Source organism: Lemur catta, chromosome 16, assembly GCF_020740605.2.
Source record: "Lemur catta isolate mLemCat1 chromosome 16, mLemCat1.pri, whole genome shotgun sequence".
NCBI classification, from domain to species: domain Eukaryota; kingdom Metazoa; phylum Chordata; class Mammalia; order Primates; family Lemuridae; genus Lemur; species Lemur catta.
The window spans coordinates 16,950,934-16,977,510 of record NC_059143.1 but is presented as its reverse complement, the minus strand read 5'-3'; the positions used below and the strand labels follow the sequence as shown (position 1 = coordinate 16,977,510).

General features: G+C 39.8%; 4 protein-coding genes across 9 annotated transcripts in view; 1 reads left to right on the top strand and 3 right to left on the bottom strand.

The window, feature by feature from the left end:
• The window catches only part of OSBPL1A (oxysterol binding protein like 1A), a 186,121-nt gene extending 179,691 nt beyond the window's left edge, over positions 1–6,430 (top strand). For all 5 annotated transcript variants that reach the window (XM_045527560.1, XM_045527561.1, XM_045527564.1 and 2 more), the window contains 2 exons: positions 103–193; positions 5,206–6,430. In XM_045527560.1, coding sequence (XP_045383516.1) covers positions 103–193; positions 5,206–5,308 — 194 coding nt within the window. In that variant the 3' untranslated portion in view covers positions 5,309–6,430. The remainder of the gene's footprint in view (positions 1–102; positions 194–5,205) is intronic.
• A 392-nt stretch (positions 6,431–6,822) lies between these two features.
• On the bottom strand, positions 6,823–21,928 carry CABYR (calcium binding tyrosine phosphorylation regulated). 2 transcript variants are annotated; one of them, XM_045527566.1, is made up of 6 exons: positions 21,783–21,928; positions 18,124–18,296; positions 17,964–18,017; positions 11,704–12,051; positions 7,984–8,587; positions 6,823–6,910 (listed from the first exon to the last, which is right to left on the bottom strand). In XM_045527566.1, the coding sequence occupies exons 2-5, from the start codon at positions 18,269–18,271 to the stop codon at positions 7,989–7,991; spliced, it is 1,149 nt and encodes a 382-aa protein (XP_045383522.1). In that variant the 5' UTR covers positions 18,272–18,296; positions 21,783–21,928; the 3' UTR covers positions 6,823–6,910; positions 7,984–7,988. The 2 variants fall into 2 exon arrangements, with proteins under 2 accessions (XP_045383522.1, XP_045383521.1); XM_045527565.1 differs by lacking the exon at positions 21,783–21,928 and adding an exon at positions 20,706–20,802.
• On the bottom strand, positions 10,793–11,682 carry LOC123621661 (calcium-binding tyrosine phosphorylation-regulated protein-like). The gene has a single exon (XM_045527567.1). It carries the CDS (start codon positions 11,660–11,662, stop codon positions 10,802–10,804), a length of 861 nt encoding a protein of 286 aa, XP_045383523.1. The 5' UTR covers positions 11,663–11,682; the 3' UTR covers positions 10,793–10,801.
• Positions 21,929–25,755: 3,827 nt separating the features above from the next.
• TTC39C (tetratricopeptide repeat domain 39C) overlaps positions 25,756–26,577 on the bottom strand; it is a 106,637-nt gene continuing 105,815 nt past the window's right edge. The window contains exon 14 of the mRNA XM_045527559.1: positions 25,756–26,149. Within this exon, the coding sequence (XP_045383515.1) occupies positions 26,060–26,149 (90 nt within the window). The 3' untranslated portion in view covers positions 25,756–26,059. The remainder of the gene's footprint in view (positions 26,150–26,577) is intronic.

Sequence of the window (26,577 nt, the reverse complement as noted above, 5' to 3'; positions counted from 1 at the left end):
CTAATACCGTGGAGGTGGTGCTAATGCATGTGGCTGGTGTAGTACTGTGCCTGAATCCTCTGCATAGAGAATAAACGCTTTTTATCGATGTTCTTATTTCAGATCAAGCTAGTGAAGAAAAGAAACGACTTGAGGAAAAACAAAGAGCAGCCCGCAAAAATAGGTCCAAGTCGGAAGAGGACTGGAAGACGAGGTGCGTGCCTTTTTCAGAACACGTGGCAGAGCCCTAAGGCAGGCCGCGGGGTGTGGACAAGGCAGGGGCGTCGCACACTGTGAACTCCAGAGCCAGGGCCTGGAGGGCATGTGCCCTGCCGGGTTGTTTCCAGGCCTGAGAAAAGTTATTTCCACTGACGTGAAGTGGTCAAGCTGAAGGAGTTGCACGTGTGGCAAAGAAAAATGACTACTGGGAAAGTCAAGTTAAAATAATCCCACTCAGATATCACACATAAATATCAATTGAGCATACTATCTTCCTTCCTTATTTAGCAAACCCTGTCCCTTCCTTATGTAAGAGGGAAAGTAAAATCCAGAATCATAGATTTTGGCATAAAAATACTTTCAAAGCCATTTGCATATATATGTGAATAAATTATAAGGCCATTTGGTTTTATGTATATCATGTATCAATGATACTTAGACAATGTCTTTACTTTCCAAACACAAGGGATTTGACAGGTAATGGAAATAGGATTTGTATAAAGTAACACCTTGGATTCTATTCTGAAATAGAAAGTAAGACATAAAAGTTTTGTTGAAATTTTTTTTTTTAAAGAATCAGGAGTCACTTAGTAATCACTTATTGAGTAATAGAATCACTTGAAAATAGGAATAGCCTAAAAACATTTTCTACATGTGTATCACATGATAGAAACCATTGTCCCATAGTTCAAAGGTTATTAAATAAATGAATTTTAGAGCCAATATGGGCATAATTTTACAACCATTCTAATAGATATCATTTGGTAGCCCTTTTGTATCTCAGAGAAGGATAATTATCATAAGTAGAAATAACCTTATATATCATCTAACGCAATGGATTTTGGCCTTTTTTGTTAGCATCAAGATCTTTTTTGCAAATGAACTCACAGAATCTGTAAATATAAAACACATGCAAGCAGAGCTGCTCTGGTGGGACAGGAAGTAGGGGGGGCCACTCCTTGCTTTCCCCTGCCGTGCACATACTCTGTGGAATACAGCTTGAAAACCTCTGGTCTATAAATCTACGCGCTGGAGGAACCCACAGGCTGGCGTGTTTCATTTAGGGGATGTGCTCAGGGGCACACAGCTGGGAACACACACAGCTCCACCTTCATTAAGCCTTTAGTCAAAGCCACGTTGCTTTGCTGTGGTCCCTTTTGAAAGGATTTAATACATTTTATCGTTCTATTCTCTTTTGCAGAAAAGCCCACTTTTGCAATATATTTCTAATTGTTTCTGGTCACATTTTCAGGTATATATAGTAAGCAGAAAGTACACTAAGAATTTTTACTGTCAGATAAAAGTCTTAGCATTTAGAAAGCAAAGATCTTTGGACAAGTCTGTAGCAGCCTGAAAATAAAAACTAAAAGCTCCGTTTAGGAGCTATCATTTGGAGCCTTACACATGCTTTCTTCCGTGTCTGTCTCTTAGCATCAGTAGTTCCTCTATGAATACACAGATCTTTAAAATGATCTACTGACCCTTTGTCAGAAGAATATGTGCTTTGAGCTCTTTCCCAGTGGGGATAATGAGATTGCACATTCACTGACTGTTCTCATGACTGACAGTGCTTTTTTTGAATCATTTGGCTCAGTTTGAATAGGGATGGGCCGTGGGGCAACTCTGTAAAAGAGCATTTTCTCCTGGGTGGTGCTAACTAGCTGGCTAGCCCTCGTAAAAAATCAAACCCCCAAAATTCCCTTTACTGTGTTCCAAGTTTCTCCATACTAAACGCTGGCATTCCTGCCAATATTCCTGTCCCTCACTTGAAGAGAGTTCAGGCTACAGAGTTTGTCAGGCTATGAGCTGTGATTCCCTGCTTGTGAAAACGCGGCCTGTGAGCCTGAGCTGTTCCTCAGAGGAGCCGCAGGCTGTACTGGGGCGTGGGGAGGAAGTGGGAGAACTGGCGAGAGACACAGCATGTGTAGAGAAGGACAAGAGATGAGGCAAAAAAAAAAAAAAAAAAAAATGGTGGTGCACAGTCTCCCACAGTATAAGCATTGTGTAGGAGTAGTATTTTTATCAAATGTCGTGTTACTGACAAAGACCCGTGGACTCTATAGACCGAAATAGCGAATAAAGGGGAACAAATCTCTTTCCCTCCTCTTTCCTAAAATCTTTCCCACACTTTTCTAAAATCTTTAAGACTTTAAGAAGACAAATTAACTGGATTTTTCTGTGGGGGAAGGGAGAAAGGGTGATAGCAGCAGAGAAGTTTCCAGACATGAGTGCTCAGATTTAGAGGACCTGGGAGTTGAGGAAAACCCTAATCCCTTGTGTCAGACCATTACTCTGGAGGTGCACATCTTTAGTGCGGTGTTCTGGCTGAACTGTCACCAAGAACAGGTGACCCCAAAGGTAGACTTGCAGACACAGTCTTTAGAGAAGTTTTTTTAGAAGCTCACATGTGAACAAGAACATCCTTTGCTGTTAAACATACCATGCTGTGAAATGTCTCGTTGCAACTCGGACTTTTTGTCTCTCTCCTCTCAGTTTTGTACGGAAGGAATCTGATGGCACAGGGCCTGGGGCTTGATTAACTTTTAAAATTATTCCTGATTACCTTGATGTTGATTTGCCTGCTTTTCTGAAGTGCTTGACTTTGTTAAGCCTGACTACAAAAGTAATTTTACTGCTTAGACTTTTGAAACCCAAAGGAATATAATAACTATACACTTCACATTAAACAAAAATTATGTGGCCTTGATTATATTATGGTTCCTGAGAATCTGTAGTGTATCCAGAGTCAGAATAACCCATATTTTGGTCATTTAAAGTAGACTTTCTAAATTTCTAATTAGAAAAACTTCCCAAACCTAGATAATTTATATGATAGTATTCTAGAAAACTTGGTCTAATGGGCATTGACTATATGATCCTTCAAGGAATTAGCCTAATGTAAAGAATTTTTTTACTCTGTTGGGGTTTTTATTGTTGCTGTGGTGATGATAAGAACTTTTCAAACAAATCTAACCTCACTCTTAATAGCTGAATATTTTTAAAATTTTTGTATTGATCCATTATATTTGTACATTTTTGTGGTGACCAGGTGGTATTTTGTTATATGCACAGAATGTTTAATGATCAAGTCAGGGTATTTAGGATATCTATCCCCTTAGTGTTTATCATTTCTGTGTGTTGGGAACATTTCAAGTCCTCTCCTCTAATGATTTTGAAATACGCATTGTTTTTAAACTGTACTGTCAAACATTAGAACTTATCCTTCTATCTGTGTGTTTATGCCAATTGACCAGCCTCACTTCATCCCTCCCACACACCCACACCCCCTTCCCAGCCTCTGCCAACCATCATTGTACTTGCTACCTCCATGAGATCAACTTTTTCCACTCCCACATGAGTGAGAACATGCAGTATTTGTCTTTCTGTGCCTGCCTTATTTCACTTAACATAATGACCTTAAAATCCACCCGTGTTGCTGCAAATAACAGGATTTCATTCTTTCCTATGTCTGAGTTAGTATTCCACTGTGTCTGTAATGCCACATTTTATTTATCCATTCATCCTTTAGTGGACACTTAGGTTGATGCTGTATCTTTGTTATTGTGAGTAGTGCTGTGATAAACATGGGGGTACAGGTATCCCTTTGTTATAATGATTTCCTTTCCTTCGGATAAATACCCAGGAGTGGGATTGCTGTATCATATGGAAATTCTGTTTGTAGTCTTTTGAGAAACTTCCATACTGTTCTTCATACTGGCTGTACTAATTTACATTCCCACCAACAGCATACGAGAGTTCCCTTTCTTCACATCTTCGCCAGCGTCTGTTATTCTTTGTCTTTTTAATAATAGCCCTTCTAACTGGGATATGATCTCATTTTGGTTTTCCTTTGCATTTCCCTGATGATTAACGATATTGAGCATTTTTTTATATACCTCTTGGCCATTTGTATGTCTTCTTTTGAGAAATGTCTATTCATGTCCTTTGCCCACCTTTTAATGGGATAATTTGGGGGTTTTTGCTGTTGAGTTTGAGTTCTTTGTCAGATGGATAGTTGGCAAATATTTTCTCCCATTCCACAGGTTGTCTCCTCACTGTTGATTGTTTACTTTGCTGTGCAGAAGTGTTTTAGTTTAATATAGTCCCATTTGTCTAATTTTGTTTTTGTCTGTAATAGCTAAATATTTTTAGAAACAATTTATTTGGAAATACAAAGAAAACTTTTCATAAATGTTACTCTGAAAACTAAATCATATTTAGAAAATGTTACACAGATTTAATTGTGAACCTTTTGAGCAAGTAATTTTGCATTTCCATTACCTAAAGAAAGCTGGTACCGTGGAAAAGGAATGACATGTTTTTCAAAGTGCAAGAAAATGATTAGGGCTACTCTTTCTAGCATTAGAATAGGACAGGTTAAGTTGTTAGAAGCTAAATGTAACCAAAGAATCTATATTAGCATTGAGGAACTGGAAACTCAGAGAAAGATTTAGACTAATTTCAGTACATTATGTGTAGAAAAATCATGGTCTTTAAAATTAAGCCTCAGTTTGTTATCAGTTACTAGCTTGGGCAAGTTCTTTAATTGCTCCAACATTGAGTTTCTCATCTGTAAAATGGAGCTTTAAGAGTCTGGAGGGCATTTACTGTAAACCAGGCACTTTACATATTGTTCTAAAAGTTAATTTCCGTATTCCTGGCTGCTTAAAGCAAAAGAATGCCTTCTAGTGGAAGATACGGAGTGGGGCTAGGTGAACTGGTTAGACATTGTTTCTAACAGGCCTATTAGAAGACCCTGCTTCTATCTAGTGTTGCCAGATGCTGTGGGAGACTCATAACCCTTTTGCGTGGTATCACTACCCCTTTTGGAGTATTATCTTACAGACGTGTTTCCTAAAGAGAAAAACAGCATCACTGCGTCAGCGTCTCTTTGGAAATCATTAACTCACAGAATGAAGTACATTGCTGCGGTAGGGAAATACCACAAGCTAGTGAACAAGCAGATGCCCTGTGAGTTTGTAAATCTTGTCCTTTCTCTTTAAACAGGTGGTTCCATCAAGGTCCTAATCCCTACAATGGAGCACAGGACTGGATTTACTCCGGCAGCTACTGGGACAGAAACTACTTCAATTTGCCTGACATTTATTAAAATGCAGAAAAGTCAGGGTGTTTAATCTACAAATAAGTCTTAAACCTATGTTTTTAAATTTTTTCCCTTGGTTTCTACTCATCTTTTAAAAATGAAAAACCTACTCTATGAGATAACTTGCATTTCACCCAACCGAAGTAGGGCCTAGGTGATATTGGTGATGAAAGTCTTAGGAAAAATGCATAATTTTGCTATAAAATGTACTTATTTGGAATACTGTTTTATATAGAGGTAAGAGGAACTGCTGGAGAATATGCTTTTTATGGTTGCTATTGCCATATTTACTGAAGGTTTATACCTAAATGTAACTTTAGCTTTATGGAATTATATAGTAATACCAAATCAAGTTATTTTGAATATTTTTATGCTGTCATGCTTGAATGTTCTAGATGTAACTTTGAAATGTTTAGAATTCTCCTATATACTATGTGCTCAAATGTAGAGGTTATGTCATTTTGTAAAGACTCCATTGATAAGAAGGCTTTTATTCATACTAATCCTCTCAATTTTACCCCTTCCAAGCTCCAAAAAGAAAATATGCCTGAATATTCAGAGTAGGTATTCCTGATTTGAAAATTCTAAAGAATTAAACTGGGAAAGTATTTCATTTATTTATTTTAGTGCTCTGAATTTGCCTTTACAAATTTCTGTAATCAGTGTCATTAAAATAAGTTGAAATTGTACATTTTAACTGAAAATATATATAAAATCTAGTAATTCACCAAATGCCCTAGAAATATAGATTTTAATCACCATTACCTGACAAACCTTTTTAAATGCTTCAACTTCCAGTGGCAAATGCCACCAGAGAAATTAAGTTGCACTCATGTATGTATTGTAAGTATCAAATTATATAAAAGGAGGTCTTGTGCATTTCAAGTTTGCAAGGCACCTGTGTACTTAAAATATGTATGGAGAACTACTGTACAGTAGAGCTTTGCCCCTTTAATTGGGGTACATTAATCTTATAGTATTTATCCACCAAACTCCAGACTGAGATACTGCTCCAAGGGGCCCTAGGTAGCTGCCAGTAAATTAATTGCTGTCTTGAAGTTAACAAGTGTTATAATGAAATAATAATCTACCTGATGCTAAATAAAGGCTTTAGAATGTTCAAAAAAAGTGTGGTTTCTTTTAAAATTTCAAATATGCTAATGTTGCCACTTAATACTATTGTAAATTATCAAAAGTGTCTTTTCAAAGTCGTCTTTATGATGCCACAGTCCCCAGGGCCAAAGAGCTAACCAGCTATGTGGCATGCACAGTGAGAAGTGGGCAGATAGAGAGATGCTGTATTCATTTGGCGTGAGTGCCAAACACAGAATTATCAAGTTGGAATACCTGGCTAGAAAATCCATGACTAGATCTGTTAGAGCTGGAATGGTTGGGAAAAAAAAAAAAATTATGCAAAGTTTGGAAAAATGCTATTGCTTCACAGGTCTAAAATGATTTAAGGTGTTTGTGTTTGGTTGGTTGTATACCTCCTAAAGTTATAAAAATAAGCAATACAAGGTTTTATGCTTGCATGAAATTTATTGCTATATTATGCTTGGTGGCCAACTCCACCTTGAATGTTGATTCAAACAGCGTCATTTTCAGGATCTGTTAGAAATAATGATACATTGAATTGTTTAATCATTAAACTGAACATGTGAATGCAGTGGAAGATCAAAAATGCAAGGTATATCTTCCTGCACTATTACTAAGCTCTTATACTAGCAATTCCATGCTGAAAACAGCCATCTTGACAAGTCCACTAAAGTCCATAAAGGGGTAAGTGCACATAGCCCTGTGATATTTTGAAAACTGTCTTTCCTTAAATATGGTAACTGTACTACTTGAGCCTGCCTATGAATGAAATCTGACTTTTGCCCATCTTTCAGATGTCCAGCTTAAAATTCCCACAAATTGTTTTAAGTAACTGAACCTGTTGGTATATAACACTGTATTATATACTCTTAATTTGTCTCCCTGCTTCCTCTGTTCACCTCTCCCTGACTTCTAATTCATTTTCCACATAGCAGCCAGGGGATCTAATAAAAACATGAATCTGATTCTGTCATTCTTCTACTTAAAACATTTGTGCTGACTTACCAATGAAATCCAAATCTATCTTTGGTATGCTGGTTGAATGAAAAAAACTTGTGACAAAACTGTCTTATCTATAGTTAATTTCAGTTGTCCCTTTAATGTGTTTCCAACCTGTCCCTGCTACTGTCTCTTACCTCACAGGTTGGGCATTCCATATATGACCAGCCCTTCTCTCTTACCTTGCTCTCCAGTTGTTCCCAGCTATTGTCTCTGCTCCTCCCCATTCCTTAAACGTGCCACCTAGATTGTCTTGTCCTTTTTAAAATTCCATCCCCCTTTAAGTATCTAGCAGTGTTAGACAACAGACCCGGTATTCAAAGGTGACTGAGTTGATGGCTTGGCTGGTTCATGTACTGCGCACTAAACCCTTGGTGTGAGTCACCGTGCTGCTGCGCACCTGTGTGTTTACTGGTAATCGTGGTTAAGAAGGTGGAGATGATAACTACATCAAATTAGAGTATACCCCAACTCATTACATACTAATTCAATTTAATTGTTTTAAATATCTCAATTTCCAGGTCAATAAAATCGTGAAAACCCAAGAGTGTTAAGGACCACATATTATGGTAGGAAAATTTACCTACCAGCTTTAAGTTTCTGCTTTGCGAACATGGGCTGTGGTCACGGTAATTTCTCCAGCAATACCGTAACTTCCAAAGGGAGTACGTTTGTCACCAGATCCTGAACTTTTTTTGGCTACATCTTCTACTGGGAAAGCAACAGAAAGAAAGACAGGGCTTTGTGGTCTGGGGACATCTTGTCCACTTGTAGGAGGACTAGTATTCTGGGGATTTAGGGTGTGTTTCTGGAATTTCTGATCTGCAGCAACAGCAATGGGCACTGGTACTGCAGCATATCTCTTCAACGCATCTGACTGTGAAACAACAGCATGTCCAGGAAGAGCTTTCCATTCCTGTGCTTCCTGAACATTTGAGCCTACTAAGATAAAAGGGGGGGCACTGGTCTTCTTGCTGTCGTCCATCATCACATAAGTTGGAGAAGTGACTTTTGGTGGATGCTGCAGAAACTGTGGATCCTTAGGATTAGATAAATAGAAGGTTGCTTGGGGGAAAGGCCCAGGTGCAGGTGGTGGTGATGGGCGACTCTGTTGATTCATATCAGTTAGACAATAAAGGGTCCACATGTTAGAATATGGTGGTGGTTGTCCTGCTTCGCTTGCTGCTAGTGCTATAAAAAAAAAAAATGCAGGCATTAAAGGTTTGGTCTCTGTATCAGGCGCTATGCACAGTAATGTCTTTGTAAAGCTTTTTTTCTACATATAAATAAACAACTGTAATATGTGGCATAAAGCATGCTATAGAGAGGACTAAATAGTGTTTGGTAATGTGAAAGAAGAGAGATTCTCTACAGTTGGAAAATAAGGAGAGTGTTGTGACAGCAAGTGGCAGGGACACTACAGTTGTGGCTGAAGCAACAATCTCATTCTAAGTTACTGTTTCCAGCTGCTTCACCTTTAGACATGCCTTCTACAAGATCTTCAGAAAGGAACTGAATAGTTAAAAAAAACTTTTGGCTTTCCCCAAAAAAATCAACTGAAGAGTGTATCAAACTACTGAAAATAGTGTTAATGCATCTGCATAGTGATTTTTCTTTCCTAACGGCAGCAGCACTAGGTGTCATCTTGATCACATAATCTAGTATCTCTGGCCCTTCACAGGCACTATTATCTCCCATTCATTTGTCTCCACATGTAAAACATCACACATAATCTAGGACTCAACTACCGAGAGCACCCCTTTTAGGCAAGGCTTGAAATCATAAGTCCTAGGTGGCAGTAAGAGGCTGGTTGGTCCCATGGGGGTTAAGAAAAGAAGAGGTCTAGGAATGCCATCCATCCACTTACACCAAAGAATCTATAATGCCCAGTGTGACCTGCCCAGTGAAGACAGTAGTGTCTTGGAGAACCGAATCCCAGAAGATGGGACCTAGGAGAAAAGGTTCCCTGTGGAGGAATTTCACTTTGCCCAAATGTGCTGAGTTTACCTTTGACCACTGGGCCATCTATCCCTAGTGCAGCCTTTTTTTCTTCCCCAGAAAAGAAAATAACACTATGCACATGATTAAGCTGATATGTTTTCAATAGCTTCAGGTACTTTCAACTGATCTTTCTTCAAGCTTAGTAAAAAATATGTACAAACCAAGTCTTCAGTTTTTTCAAAGGGAAAGAATTTGATAACTAAATCTGAGGTTTTTTTTTTTCTTTTGATCAAATATCCTTTTAAGTGCTGAGGACAACTCTATTTTACTTTAGAAATCGTTAAGCAGTTGAAAACAGTAACTTGGTCTGGAAGTGCTGCTTAAGCCATAAGTCTGATGCCAGTCCCACATGCTACAATCCCAACACTGCCCTCTGCCTTTTCAGCTGTGCAGAATCCCTATCACACTGCCAGACAGAATTTGATCTTTTGTAAACACCTGCTTAGGTAACACTTGTTTATCATTCTGGCTTGGGTTAAGAGTCAGAGTTGAGAGAGTTTTTGCAAAAGGAATGGGGGGATGGGCTCATGCACGTCCCTTCCGTCCCTAAAAAGAGAGGGTGAGCACACCAAATGCCGTATAACTAGATTGAGATGGAGGTCACATCATGTCAGTGTCACAGGAAAACATGGTGATAGTTCAGCAGCCGATAAAAAAGCATCTTGATTTTGGCACTTGTTGGGGAACTGATGGAAGGAAGCCAATCATCTGAACTGCATCCATTTTTGTTCAAGTGCCTGACTATCCTTTCTGCTGCTGCTGCTACCTCCATGCTGCCCCGTGGGACAGAAGTTTGACCTGACCTTTCCTCTCTCCCTCCAGCTATGAAGCTGCACCCTCAGCAGCAGGAAGCTCCTGGACAGGAAATCAATGCTTGGCCCAGCACCCCACACCTGCTTGCAGAGCTCTCCTGACTCAGTGCGAAAGCAGTCAAACACACCACCGTTTCTTTCACTTTTTAAAATGCCACAGCCTATGTAATTGCATTGTTGTAGTTCAATTTTACATTCACAAGGGAGAAATTTCAAACCAACACCCCCTAATTACAGTTTTGCAATAGGAATATTCAGATCATAGGAATATATTCTGTACCTGACAACAAGCTATAGTGTTGCTTGCTATATAATATTTCCAAAAGAATAACACAAAAGTGCTAGATGGTGAAACTTTGAGGTCAAGCTTTGGGGATGTCACTTTAAAATCACTCATCTCATAATAGTAAAATCTCAAATGCAGCAAAGCCTTTAAATAGGTTTGGCATTTCTAAAAAAACTATTGAAAATACAGATTTTGACCAGTCTGCGTGGAGCCTACGGATGGTTATCTGAAATACAGATGTCACCTGAAATGCAATTTGTAATTGTATAAGTATCTAATTTTCTTACCTGGCTTCATCAAACCTTGTCAGGTGCTGCCTTCCCCTTCTGGTTCAATTTCTGGTGCACTGAGACCTTCTGGAACAGGAGGAATGGAGCCACCAGATGATTTTACAGGTACATATGCCGCTTCCCCAGGGAACACAGGTTTGGGGATCTCCTGGGGTGCAGAGTTTTCCCCTGACTCCTCCTGCCCAGTTTTGTCAGCGACCATCGAAATGATCTCCATTTCAAGGTGCAGAGATTTTTCAGAGCCTATTGTGATGGAGCCCTCTGCATCCAGGGGCTGTGCAGATACCTCAGGCAGAACTTTCATGTAAGTGTCGGAGAGCAGAACTGTAGCTTCTGCCTCCACATGTACTGAGGAATCATATTCTGCATGCTCCTCCAAATGTGTAAGTTTTACAGACTCTACAGATTTTTTAGACATGCCTGAGACTGTCTTGTGTACTACAGGTTTGGAACTAACTGGTGGTGACTGCTCATTTTCTTTAAGGCAAGCAACTTGATCAGTAAAGGGGATAAATATTTGTTCTGGCATTTGTTCAACATAAACAACTCCTTCAGTCACAGGCTCATCTTTATAGATAGATGATATACGAACGGTTGATGTAACCTCAATATCAGCCTGAAAAGAGACCTCAGGAGCTCGATCGTAAGCAGGAGGTTCTTGTTCATCCTGCAAGGGGAATGAGGAAGCCGTTGATGGTTCAGCCTTATCGCCTTTAGGTTTAGGACCCAAATCTACATGGTCAGACTTCTGGCTCACAACCTGCACTGCTACCGCTTCTCTAGAATACACAAGAGAAGCGGCCACTGTGACATCTTCATCAGGCTCTGAGCTCAGTGCCTCCTTGATAACAGGCATACTGGTTGCCACATCCACCATTAAAACGTCAGATTGATCAGAATGAGTAGATGAAACTTTACCTAACATCTGAGCAGCAAACTGAGCTGGGTCAGCTGGGACATAGGCAAACTCTGAAGAGACACCTGCTGGAGGTGGTGATGAGGGTGGGCTAGCAGTCTTAGGGGTGGCTGGTTTAGAAGACAGACCATGAACTGCTTCAGCTGTGCTCTCATGCTCTAAGAAGTCAGCATGAACTGATGGAAACTGGGTGGTTTTGTTGCTAAATAGTGTTCCAGCTATATTGTCCTCCTCTGTGTCTGTAGATTTTTCCATCCGTGTAGGCACTGGAGAAACTGCATGTGTTTCTTCTGGGTCTTTTACACATTCTGGTTTCTTCTCTTGTATCATTCCTTCTGTCCACTTCTCTACTAAAATAGCCAGATAGGTTAATCAGCATATATTACCCTCCAAAAAGAATGTTAAAGCAATAGGTTGAGCATTCAAATGTCAACATAAACACAAGTACGAGAGGTTTTTTTGCTTTATTTTCTAATATCTGTGATTTAGTGTGGGTAATGAAACTTCCCTGTTCTTATTCACTCCAAGACCCTCAGTTCACTTCCTTAGAAAATAAGTGACTCCAAATAGCACAGTGGCAAAACTAATAATCAGATACCATCCTAAGCCAGTCAGCATCAGGGGAAAGATCTTAACTCTGCCTAGAAATAAGGAAGCTGAAAACTTCCATGGAAAAAGCTCCTGATCCAAACTTCCACACAAAACTGGGGAGGGATGAAGAAAAAAAAGACTGAATTGGGCAATAGATTATCTAATCTTTAGCTGGTGTAATAATAATGACACAGATGCTAACACATTAATAAAGGTATTCCTTAATTTAAAAAAACTGGTATACAAAGTTTAACTTGATGAATTGGGGTAAACTAGGGGACTACATGAGGGTTTCTTTGTAGACAGAGTCTCACTCTGTTGCCCAGGCTAGAGTGCTTAGCTCACAGCAACCTCAAACTCCTGGGCTCAAGCGATCCTACTGCCTCAGCCTCCTGAGTGGCTGGAACTACAGGCATGCGCCACCATTCCCGGCTTTTTTTCTGTATATTTTTAGTTGTCCAGTTGATTTCTTTCTATTTCTTTTCGTAGAGACGTGGTCTTGCTCAGGCTGCTCTCGAACCCCTGAGCTCAAATGATCTGCCCGACTCGGCCTCCCAGAGTGTTAGCATTACAGGAGTGAGCCACCGCACCTGGCCACTATATGATTTTTTTATATCAGGCAATAGTACATATTCTAACCTAAAAATGATAGCACCTGCTAGCAAGGTGTGATCATGCTGCCAAAGTCATACTGACCCAGACAAGATGAAAAGAAAGATCTCTGGATATGCAAGTGTAGACTTTAGTGAACCTTTAGGCATAAGGAAAATTCCCATGCCCTAGAAGATCAAGACAGCTGATGATATACAGAAAGTCCTAGAGCCTGGAAAACTCTTTTATGCTTATCACCCACATGCCTGTCCAACCACCTTAGTTGTTACGCATCTGCTTACTAAGGATTTTCTCTTGGGGAAACATTTCTAATATCACAATTTGCTTTACAAGAATGTGTTTGGTTCAAGTCAAAACTTCGTTCAGAGACATATTTTCATAGGTTCAGCTGCATCCCAAAGAGCAGTGTCCTGCAGTATCTCCCACTACATTGGCTGCCGATTTCTTGTATATTAAAGTGTCTAATTCTGAAAATGGACATCACACCAAATGCTCACATGCAGAAAAAAGTTTCAAAAAATAGAAAAGCTACATCTACTCTTCCCTCCCCCTGCTTAGAACAATACCTCATTTTCCTAACCATTCACTTCTTCAGGACTTCCTCACCTACTTTTTAACAAAGTCCTTTACCCCTCCCCACCAATACCTTTGACTTAGAGCTTGTGCTATGTATAAGACACTGTACTGGGCACTGTTGAGGACAAAAAGGTTATTAAGATGAGATCTCATAGCTTTCATTCAGTAGGAGAGATAAGACAGATATACAAATATAGGTAAAAAAGTGCAAGTACCTATAATGGTACTATTGAAGATCTTGGGAGTTCAGAGGAGGGAAGGAATCTTATTAAAATAAACCTGACCTTTACTCTTATGCTTAGGACATAGAGAGCTACAAAAAATATTGCTCCCACCATTACAAGAAGTAAAAGCCAGATAAACCACAAAATCATAACTTTTCTTGAGTCCAGCAAAGAGCTGAGGTCAAAAAGTAACCAAGTAACCTCATTTCCAAAGAGGAACCAGCCCCTCCAAGGAGAGAAGGGACACAAGAACGGTCTCAGCTGTGGCAGGGCCCAGGAAGAAGACAATGCCATCACAGTAGCTCGTAAGAAGGTATCAGCTAAAATCTTAATGTACTGGTAAAGGCCAAAGGTGGGCTACAATGTCAGTAGGGAACAGCCCGGGCCTCCAAACCCAAGGAGAGTTCACTTACTCAGAAGCACTTTTCCACAGGCCTCCCATGAAAAGAGGGGAGTAAGGTAGGCGGCTGGAGAGAAAGATCCTATACCAACACCAAACAGAGGTCTCCTACTGTTGGGGCAGAGATAGGAGACACTGGCCTGAGACTAACCACAGTCTCAAGGCAGAGTTTGGCTGCCACATGGATGGAGGGCAGGAACACTGAGGAAGCCCCATCTCCAAAAGGCCAGGTGTATATGGCCAGCCTAGACCTGAGGCTGGCACAGAACAACAGGGAACCTCCTGCCCTGCCCACCAGCCCAGCACTGAGTCACAGGAGGCTGCAGGCTGCCACCAGATGACAGGCAAGAGCACAGAGACAGATGCCATCTGTCAGACACAGAAAAGCAAGACAGGCTGAAAGCTGAGGGGGAAGCACAGACCCTCAGGAACACTCTGGCACCCCAGGCCCACCCTCAGCACAAAGCTTCAGCAGTCCTCTGCTAGAAGAATTTGGGGCCTGTGGTACAGTGAAGGTAATGAGAGCAACAACAAAACCCAAGCCCAACTCCTAACTAGACTGACCTCCCACACCCACACCAACTCAAGGCCTCTCTACCTTTCTATGCCCCCCCATCCCTCACATAAGCTCTTAAATTCTCCAACCCTTGATTTACTTACCATTGGAATTTTCAAGAACCCAGCCAATCTAGGAATTGGATTACCATAATCCCTAAACTGACCTATCTAAGGTTGTCTGAAGTAATTGACAAAATATATTACAAGTGTCTAGGACAAAACAGTTAATAAATATTAATTCCATTCCTTCTTCCTTCTTTTCCTAGCATATACTAAGTGATGGGGTTTAAGGGAATGACTCTTTTGCCTTAAAATATTGCTGAAATTTCTAAAATCCCATCAATTAAAGATTCATTTGGATTAATGAAGAAACTCCTGAGAAGACTGAGAAATGGGGGGACTTTCATTGATTCATATGGTAGTAAGGATCTATTTAATCAAATTGCAGAAAAACAAGAGGAGGATCCAAGAAAAAGCTTCAAAAGATGAGCTGCTTTGGAAATGCTGCTATGTGGGAGAAATGCCACAATGAAGGCCCTGGATAGAGGCAAGGACCATCTTTAAGATGGCTCTGGAAGATGGGGCAAAAGATAAGAGACAACGGACAAGTGAAAACAGTTTGCTCCCATGTCTACTTCTTTTTCTCCTTTCTCCTCCATCACCTGACTGTGTGAAGTTTTGAGGTCACTGGGGAAATGGATTAACACTATTGGTCCTATGATGAGGCTGACCAAAAAAAAATGGGGCTCTTTCTAGGAAAAAAAATCCCAGAATGAAGTGTTCAACAAAAACAAGTGGTATGTGCAGGGATGTTCTTATTTCCTTGCTTTCCATGCATACAGGCAGCTTGGTGGTATTGCTGTCGGCTGCAAACTCATCAGTTCGGGAATAACTCTGTAGGTAGGATACGACATCCCCACTGAGCACTCTTATGAAACACATGTCTTTCATGCTTATGTCTGCTATATGGGAGATGAAGGAGCAACAGTGCACTAGGGGTGACAGTTACCTTTTGCCCACATTATCAAGTTCTAATACCTGGTACTGTCTTTAGGCTGATCTTGCTTCGTTCTGAAGGGACTGAGAGACCAGAATAAAGGTCAGTTGACTTAGTCGTCAAAGAATGATTAATTTCTTCATCTTGCAAGTCATTGAAAGCCTGGGAGGGCCTCAATCCGTGGGGTCAACTGATAGAGTGAGTATTATACATACCACCATCTGTATTTAAAATTGGTATCTACAAAAGGGAAGTTCTATTTAAATGAAATAGAAGGTGCCACCTGTTATATCTACATTTTTACTGTGCAGATCTGAACCACCATGCAACGAAATCTACCCAGAGCTCCCATGGGAACAGCAGGTAGGGACTTAAACCAGTCAGTAGGTAGGAGAATACCACTCGGGAGGAAATGCTCTACCAAGTGGGAATCTATGGTGCCTGTATATCCCTAGATAGTCCCTCTTTGGATAGATTCATGCAGTGTCAGTGAGAGGACATAAGTTAATAGATAGTTTGTCCGGTAAGAAACTACTTGAGATGACAATAAAAGGCAGACAAATAAGCCAAACTGATACTAAACAGTACCATCGAATTCTATATTTTTTGGTCATACCCCATGTTACCTTCCCATCTCCCTAGTATAATAAATTAGAACAAGCAATGTTCACTTCTACTCTACTGCCTAAAGAGCAAACTCTTTCTACAACCATACTGTGAGTTTCCTTTCAAGATTATTTGTATGCTACGTCAATCTCCTTGATATCTTCAGTTATCAGAGGAGAAAAGCAGCAGTATCTCCTACCCCTATCTCCATCAAAAGTATGGCTGCTCCATTAATTTTGTTAGTCCGTTAATTTTGAACTGTGAGATTCAAAGACCTACCTGGACCCAAATCCACATCAGTAAACAAATTAAACTCAAAAGCTACCAGTTAGTTACTTTCCACTATAAAGATTCACTGACTTTATCACCATTCTCACACATACTGTGCCTGCACACTCCCAGTGCTTTCCACACAGCATGCCTGGTATAGGAGACAGAAGTACATGGACAACCACCACCTTGACTACCTGGGAAACTGGGCTCATGGGGAGGGGAAGGGTGGTTAATATTCTTGCACTTGTCTGTAAGCAAGTCCCAGACCTGTTTCTCATGGTGAACTGCGAATGCCATCAGTTCCTGCAGGGAAGCAGCTAGTCTAGACAATAAAATATTCCTGAACCATGGCACTTCATTCTCCCGCCCCTTCAAAAGCTGACCTTTGCTATTCTTAACCTAGCTTTTTCTTTTGGATATCTCTTTCACTGTAAATCCATACCGTCATGGTTTTTACATTTTACTAGGTCTTACTCCTAACTTCTCCCCACCTTGGTTATGCTATGTTATGTTACATTAATAGATATATTAACATCACCAAGTGACAGCACAAAAGTGGCTGACAACTTGCTGAATCCTACTTTTCTTTCTCTGTGATCACTTCAAAATGTTGATCTGGCAATGTAGTAAGAATTATTCATGTTATTTGTCACACTGGCCATGAGTCTCCATTTTCCCTCTTCACAAAATTCTGTGAAAAGCTTTTTCTTGCCATTAGACATGTATGCCTGTTCTTGGGATTTGACCATTATATTCTCTTTTGTTTATAGTAATCCCAAGTATTCACTATGTAAATTTTTCCTTGTCTTATATCTCCCCCCTGAATTTTTCATTGCTCCTATGTCAACTCAGTTTCATGCTGTGATATTCACATATTAGACATTTACACATATACACACAAAACAACTTTCTTCTAAGCAAATATATAGCACTATGTCACAGTGCCTGAGATATGCTGGAGGAGAGCATTCTCCATGAAAAACTTATCTCCTCATACATACTCTTGGAGCAGAAAGTATGGTCAGAGACACCTAACTGATCTCCTGTCCTCCAGCCTGGACTGCAGTTAAATATCAGGGGAAAAAATATGGGTGGTTAACCTATTCCTTAAAAAAAAAAAAAAAAAGTCTTCCAAGAAGAGTATTTTAGCAACTTTCCTTAGTAATGTAGGTCTTCATATATATTCACTGTACCAAATGGTTTGTAAAAGATGAGTTTTTCTTATTTCTTTCTAAGATTTGGAATCCTCCAAAATGTCAATCCACAGGGTGTTTTTAAAACACTGATTTAATAATAAAAAAATCAGTGGGATTATTTAAACAAAAAATATTTGTGGGCATCATTCTTAAGTTTGAATGTATGTAATAATGATGCAGTAATTTTATAACCAGCATTATTAAAACTATCACCACTTGTGGCACTTACCTTTAACCTGATGAAACTGTTTAACCAGATCTTTTATATCCAGAGAAGTATTCCCTGAAGGAATAAATACAGGAAATCAAATACAGATACACATAAAGTGCCAATTTAAAATGCTTTCTTTTTCAAAGCAACAAATATATAATCTAAAGCAATTACAAACCTTCTCTGAACACAATAAGTTCTTTAAAATAAGCTGCTGCAAACTGGGTGATATTTGGTGGACTGGTTTTGAGAATGGCTCTACTAACTCCCTCAAGCAGAGTCTTGAGGCCATAAGGTACGACAAGTCTGGGCTTTGAAGAAATCATTTTGCCAGGATGTCTGTAATCTCAGCTATAATGAAGAAAAACAAAGTCTTATAAATAGTCTATTAGTTTTTAATTAACAGATTTCTTGCCAGTTAACTATGGTTTTCTAAGAACAAGCCTATTTCCTATTAAAATTATTAGCTTTAGTTCTAATCTCTAGCTATTTATTCTAGTAAAACAGGCTCATTATTGATAATTTTTTTTAAAGAACCACTCTATTACTAATAACTTACTATTGCGAAGATGAGCAATATAGTACTATTAAAGAAATCCTTAGGAAGAGCCCTGACAAGCCCCCCCAGGATGATATTAAAATCAAACAAACAAAAAAAAATCTGCTTCTGTAAAATTCAGTGAATTATTTTCTGTAGTTACATATCAAGAAAGATAAATGAAGCTCATGTATCTGTTTTCAAACAATGTCCTCCCAAACCACACACAGGCACTGGCTTTTCTGTAAGTCATCAAATAGAGAGTTACAAAATTGTGTTTCTTCAAGATGAAAATGTCTTTTTTCCCTTCATTTTTCTAAATATATCCTCAGACACATTGCTCATCTTTAAGTATACATTTTTTAGCTTTATATTTAATTTTGTTTTTAACATTTATCAGAATAGGCATGAGTTATTTGTGGCATTATTATACCAGTCACCATCACAGGCACCTTTCTTTTCTCATGTCCTTCCTTAACCTCTGTCCTAATTTTCCCTTATCTCCTCCTCCTTCTGCCTTTCTGGCTTTTAATGGTACCAAAGGGTATTGCACAGTCCAACCTGTAATTCTCAGAGTTGCACAGGTTGTCACCCACAACTATATGTGTACGTGCTCTGTCTCCTTCTAAAAAATTATCTAAGGCTTGTAAATGCACATAAAGAACAAAATTAAATATTTAAGGAAATCCATTCAGTGGTAAGGGAAAAATTACGATAGGAAAAATAGGCTGAAGCCACGGGTAAAGTTAGCACCACAATGCAAGCAACAGGTCCCTCACCGTGATACAGGTGGGTATCAAATCAGTCCCTGAGCTACCAAGCAGCCATCACAAGATAGGAAACAGATGGTTAAATGATTCAGGTTTCTTGAGGTGGAAAAAAAAAAAAAATCAGTTGCTTGGGAGAATCACAGCTTTCCTAGATACCGAGACCCAGGAGAAATTTCTCCCATGGGTCCTTCTAAAGAGAATAGTGTGATATAATGAACCATGCCCTCAACAACATCCCCACGGTAAAGAGAGCAACGAGTTTCACCGGGCCAGGTGGCACAGTTTAGATACAATCATACAAGGGGCCAGCTTCTAATATAAATTAACTAATGTGTCAGAGAAAAATGTTGAATATTTTTTTTAAAAAAATACATTTCATCTTCCCCAAAAAACATGTCAGGATAAAATGAATCTGTATTGCCCAAAGCAAACCCTTTGAGAATGTATTATAATTAAGTGTACTGAATCCCTTAATAAAAACTTCCTATCAGAGTATCATTCAACAGGAGCTTTACTGAATTAAACCATTTGACAGAATCAGAAGCGAATTCAACAGGCCCACGTGCTAAATGCTAAGAGACATACGCAGTAATAATAATATATGCATGACAGATACACTTATACATACATATATTGTAAATAAAAATAATTTTTTAAGAAGTCTCCCAAGATGAGTAGTAGGCTGTTTTGGAAGTTGAGGGCAGGAGCCAGCAGGCGGGCAGAGCGACCAATGCGGGGACAGTGGCCACGCAGGCTGCAATCCCTCGATCCTGCTGGATCCCGCCCCACTTTAGGAACGTGTGGGGACCAGGGATGCTGAACGTCGACCCAAACCACCATCCTGCGCAAGCTGAAAAAATACTGTGACACCAACGTGTAAAACGCACCGTCACAAATAGAGACGTTAGGGACGTTTAAAAGTGACAGCTTATTAATTCTCCCCAAATCTCTTCAAGAATACCTGTCGAAAAATGTAAACCCTCCCAGCCCCGCGCCAAATTGTAAACTTCCATTTACCCACCCCCGCAGGCATGACGCTGAGCAAGAAAACCACGCCTTTGAGGAAGCGAGCGGGGACTTCAGAGCCACAGAAACGAAAATAGGTGGCACACCGCACTCACTCCCCGAAGACCTCGGCTGGGGTCTGCGGGTCCCGTTGTCACTGCCTGTTTTGCCGTTAGTGTGGGAGGACAGTGAAGTGCGAGTGGGACACCCGGCGAGCTGACTCCGCAGCGGCTCGCTCAGGGGGGCAGGCGCCCGGACTCCCGAGGGCCCCCGGAGCTCGGGCACTAGCCGCACTCGCGGGTGTGGGCCGCCCCTTCCCCCACTCTGGGGACCCCTCTGCCTCCCCCAACACTGGAGGCTCAGGCCGCCACTAAGGCACGCAAGAAGCCCCGAGGGCGTAACTGCCTCTCGGTCGCAGGCTGTGTCTTCTCTCCATTTTCGCCCCACCTTCTCCTTCTCGGCTACGCTCTACAAAGCTTCCTCGTTGCCCCCTTGCCGGCGGCTCCTGAAGGAAACCCGGGCCCCGCGAGCCTTTTATACCCGCGGAAACGCGGCACCTGCGTCACAGAGCCACGTGCGCTCGCGGGAGGCTCCGGGCCCCACGGGAGGGGGCGGGGCCACGGCGGCCCCAGCCAATAGGGAGGCGGAAGGGACAAAGGCCGGAACTTGGCGGGCGAGGCAGGCGCGGGTCGCCTTTTCTGACTGAACACGAACGGGTGGAGGGAAACTGGCGTTTCCAAACGGCCGGGAGCAGGGCAAGGCGCCTGCCTCTCCGCCTTTGGTGTTCAGTCTGAGGTTTGGAAAGAAAGAGAAATAGATCTGCAGCAGTTCTATTTTGCCGTCTCGGCCTCTTCTTTCCACACACTACTACTGGTCCTCACAAACTGTTGGGTCACCTGTAGGAAGAATAATGTCGGCCACGGCGTAAACACAAAGGGAGTGAATAATTTTATGCAACAGAGAGAGCACTTTTCTTCTTGAGCAACTCCCCTGCGGAATGAGAGTTTGGCATTAATCCTGAAGCTTCCTGTTTCTCCATAATTAGGATCAGACAAAATCTATCCCCCAAACCCCACCGTCAGCGTCAGGCTGCGGGTCAGCGAGCACTGTGTGTAACTCCAGCTGAGTTGTACCAAACCCAAGAGACGTGGCCTCCATTAAAAATGCCCCCTCTCTACTCTGTGCTGGGCGTTAAATAACACCATAATCATGGTTATCGGATTCCAAGCCGCCGTTTCAAATGTTTAAAAGCAACAAGAACCGCTCACTGTAAGCCAACCGTTAAAGAGCATCGTCAGAGCAAATATCTGACAAACACAAAAACTTTTAAGTCAGAAAAAAATTAAGCCTTCCAGAGCGCTGTGCAATAAAAGGCAACGCGAAGGCCTCAGTCGACATCCATGCTACAGACAGCACTTTATGGGGCAATTCATTAACCCATTTAATAATTATTACTGAGTGCCAGACAAGCTCCCTCTTTTCATGAAGGTTACTTATTTAAAAGAGAAATGGTGTAAGACTTACTATATGTCGATAGCTCTGCAGATGGTACATTTTCATCCTTTGGCACTTGCCTCCAGCCCTACTTTGGTAGTGTAAATAAAAGTGAAATGATGCTGTTATGATCTCTGATGATTTGATTTATAATACATTTACCTGTCAAAGGTATAATGAACTGAGCTAATAAAAACTCGTAAGTACAAACATTAGAGACCCTGTTTATGGTGTAATTTGGAATCAGGGACATTTATGCTTAGCCTAACCTTGGTGGGTCATCTTGAACACCCATTAGGTGTCACGTACTATGCAGAAATACCTGACTCAGAAGGCAAGCCTTTACTCTTTCTTCATTTCTTCATTGACTATTTTGTCTGAGTCACTCTGAAATGCAGATTGTCACAGTGAAAACGTTTAAACAAGAATTTTCAAATCATCGCCCATTTGCTGCTTTGATTTCTTGAACTCTTAATGATTTGATGTGGTTTCACAATCTTGTCCGTGTGTTCATTTCCCTTTGGCCACTAGTGATCTGACTAACATACAAATCTACCTTGTTTTCTACTGCCCACCTCCCCACACTCCAAATCCTACACTACAGAAGTCCAGGGTGCTTGGTGTGGCTTCTACATACCTCCCCTATCTCATCTCTCACCATTTGGTTCCTACTTGACTCTCCAGAGACATGAACACACATGCTGTTTGTCACCTGTGTTTTTGCTCATTAGGTTCAAGGCATGGGAAGCCCCTCCACCCATCATTTCACCTGAATACATCCTTCTTATCCTTTAAAACTCAGCTCAGAAATCTACTTTAGGAAACCAATGGGTTAAAAGCATTTCCTCAGTGATCCCATAATAAACACTAAGCTTAAGCTTACTATATAATTCTGTTCATGTCTGACTCTTCTCCCAGATTTACTCTTAATAAATACTTAACAAAAGATGACCCAGGGCAATGTTTCTCTAAATTCAGACCATCTGCATTAGAATCTTCCCAGGAGCTTGTTAAAAATGCCTTCCAACCTCTACCTATTACAGAACCTAGAAATTAAGCATTATTTACACCTGGGTTACAAGTATGTTGCTTCTATTTCATACCCAAGTCAACTAGGTTATAGAGTTCAGCCCCTTGCTAGTTTTCATCAGAAAGCCAGCTAAACTGTGTGCTTGCTGATTTTTGCACACTTGACTGAAGGAGGGGCACATGTGTTATGGACCAACTTTCTATTCTCTTGCTCCCCCGTGCTTTGCTCTTTTTGTATTTCCTCTTCTTAGCTTCTAAGTCATCTGCCTTTACTACATATCTTCTTGGATAATTGGGGTTTAACAATTTTCTTTCTACAAAATATACCACCACAGAAACCAAAACAGTACTGCATGACTGTGTGAATGTATATCTTCATAGTATAAAGCCATATTTGAATACTTGCTGTCATGATTTGCTTAAGGAAGAAATCCACTGGAAAATTTTACACAGCACAGGAAATATGTGTGTATGTGTGCGTTTTAAAAATCAAATATGCACTGTCCCTTAAGTTGGCAAAAATATAAAAATACAGATTCTATAAACAATTGATTTCTACAATATGCAACAATAAATATTCTAATTCTCTGTGACACCTAAGTTATAATTCTTTACTCAGTAGAAGACTTAGCTGTCATGTGCTAAAATAAAAAAAGATACCTAACCCCCAAAAGGTAAAATCTTAAATATATTAACCAGCAAGGCACATATTACATTATTATTACTAGACCATGCCTCCAAGTGTGTCAAATTATAAAAATGTGTTCAGCATACATAAAATATACATTAAAAATTTCTCTCATCACAGGCACAATCTAATACAAAAATATATTTGACATTTATAAATTAGAAGATCCATTTGAGAGCCTACAAAATAGGAAAGGGGAAGGAATGTTAACATAAAAAAAAAAGAAAGCACACATAGATGCAAATAGTTCCACTTATATGATTATTTTCTTCTTCAGCAAGGGGTAAAGAGCAGTTTACACCAAACCAAGTTACCAGGCAGATCACAATCAGTGCACAGGTTGGATGAGTCATAGCACGCAGGCCAGATAACTGTTATGAATTACTCGATTCAAAATGTACTCAGACTTCTGTAGGCCTAATGGGACAGCGTACTCACCCTGTGGAGTCAGGAATCTCCATCCACCCAACTCGCCATGGTCTACCGCCATGTTAGCACAGACACACCGCAGGGGCTGTCTGCACCAAGCCTAGGATAGACTGTTTTTAAACAGACCTATGCTTTGACTAGTAAAGAAAAACCTACTGGATGGTGTTGCAAAGTTTTCTATCCAGTTCAATGAGCTGAACACAAACTTATTTGAAATCCTGAAATCTCTATGGGGAAATAAAAGTAAATATTTTTTAAGCAGGCAGAAATAGATTTTTAAAAAATTCAAAAGCACAGGATCTTATGTAATATTTGAATACAGAATAATAGTTCAAACAATATTTGAACTGATAATTCAAGAAGGAATGAACTCCGAAGAACTTCATGATTCAGAAGTTCTAATATTCCACAATCAGAATAGAAAAGTTTGTCACCTATACTGTAGATTAAGAAGAGAACAAAGTGGCTGTAGCCATATTGTAAAGATTCATAATGTTCTTCCTTTTAGTCTAGATGAAACCAGGTATCCAATATGTTTGGACACCAATATTTCTCTTCAGAAAAATTTTCTCTTTTTGGTTTCTGGATGTACTCATTCACTGAATGTAGGACAGCAATCTTTTCTCTCTTGCTATCACCTAAAATCCACACAGAATTCACATCAGGAATATGGTCAGTAACAGATGAGGAAACATGAATACAGTTTAGCCAAGGTCAGTGAGAAATAGTAACTTCTTTCAAAGAAATGATCATTCCCTCAAAACAAGATTGAATCAGATTAAATTTGCCAATGTGATAGCTGCTTTTCTCATGTTTTATTTTTGAAAAGAAAAATTAAAATACTAACATCATGAGACAGTGCTTCAGCCAAAAGGATATGTAACTAAATGATACTTGAAAACAATATCCTTTCGCTCAATATAAAATTTTTAAAAATCTAACCTTAAAATTGAGCAAAGATTCTTAAAAGTGACTGAGGTATTTAGATTCTTCAAAACCACAGGGGTGCAGTACTGGGCATATAGGTAAATTAAATGACAATAAAAATCAGCAATGAAGGATAAAAAAATACCTTTGAACTCCATTATAATATCTAATAACCTGAGCTAAGGGAAAAATGATTCAATCCTGGCAATATACAGCCCAGCAAATGTTTCACCATCAAATATTTTGAGGCAAAAATCTATGTTCATTCAAGAATAGCCTTTTCAAGTAATTGTTAAAAGATTTCCAAAAGTTGGTAATTAGACAATTTTCACAAAGAAAGGGAAACACCTAAAATGTAGGTATTATTTGCCTAATCTATAGACTAGGCTTTCTGATAGATAAGCAAAAGGGTTATACTTTTGGCTGTAAAAGTATCTTCTATTTGCTCCTACTTGGTTGGCTTTCAAAGGAAAATAAGTGTTCATCACTTTGAAACATTTTACAAAATGGACAAGCTGGAGATGAATATTTTTGATGACATAACTTCAGCTGAAAAGTGTTTGTTCTTTAAGTAAAACATGGAATTCTGGGTTATTAACATGTATTATTTTTATAATAAAATAATATTTAGTTTGTGGTCAGGAAATGTGCTATTGGTTGCTCTGCTGATAATAGGAATAATTAATTGGGATAAGCCAATTAGCCTTTTTGTGCCTGAGTTTCATTGCCTGTAAAATGGGGATAAGAATATCTGTGCTACATGATTCACAGGACTATTCTGAGGATAAAGTAAAACACTAGAAAGCACTTTTATTTTTTCAAAACACAATATAAATGCTATGTCATGATACTGTTAATAATTTTACAATTATTACCTCGTAATGTTACCCATTCAGATATGTGCTTAAGGTAGGCGTTCCTACAAGATCATAGGCTGAATATTTAGTTTGATTTTATTTTAAAAATAATAAATCACAAAACTAAAATGTTTGAACAAGGTCACTTAACCCACTCCCCAGGTGGTTAGTTATCATCATCATCACCATTATTACTTTTTAGCTATATGTTTAAAAGAGGAGATCTTTAATATGTCAGCTTAACTGGGAAAAATGTGTCCCTGGCACAGGTGGTTTTTCAGAAGAAAAGCCCATCTTCACAAGAGCTTTGTCCTTCTGCTTTTATTTTAAAGTGCAGACCCTGGGTGGGGAGGGACAGAGCGGGCACGCCGGGTCTGTCACTGAGGAACCAGTTCCCTTAGAGAGGCCAGAGCAGCATGGATGCGGACATGCAATCTGTTTTCAAAGTCGTAGCCAGAGAAATCCTCCTGTTAAGAGCAAAGAAAGATATTTATGGACTGTTAGCTAAGCTTGCACAGGGCACTAACTAACTTGCGTACTTCCCAAAGTAAAATCCCTTACACTCCTAGTAAAGGCTTCACGTCCACTTGATTTTCTTACTCGCCCAAACTCAAACTCTGTGTTCATTTGAAAAATGTCAACTAAATGTCAATAATGTCCCCTTTGGAAAATTTTCCTCATGTGATCCTTGAAACAGCAGTGTTAGGTTGTGATCAATGTTATGTTACTGTTGGAAATTCTTAATTCAAGATTGTAGATATGAAATCAAAAGTTATTTTCCAACACTAAGACTAGAATATTTCTACAGCAGGATGAATGATTTCATAAGAGTTTCTTATGATCTTGGTAATCTCACTTAAAAATCAAATGCTCACTGATTCAATTAGTTACCACT

Coding starts and splice junctions, on each gene's coding strand:
- LOC123621661 (XM_045527567.1), bottom strand. CDS start 11,662: ATGGTGGATGTGGCAACCAGTATGCCTGTTATCAAGGAGGCACTGAGC.
- CABYR (XM_045527566.1), bottom strand. CDS start 18,271: ATGATTTCTTCAAAGCCCAGACTTGTCGTACCTTATGGCCTCAAGACT. Junction 18,018..18,123: donor ACTTATTGTGTTCAGAGAAG/GTTTGTAATTGC, acceptor TTATTCCTTCAG/GGAATACTTCTCTGGATATA. Junction 8,588..11,703: donor GTTTGCTGCTCAGATGTTAG/GTAAAGTTTCAT, acceptor TTTTTTTTATAG/CACTAGCAGCAAGCGAAGCA.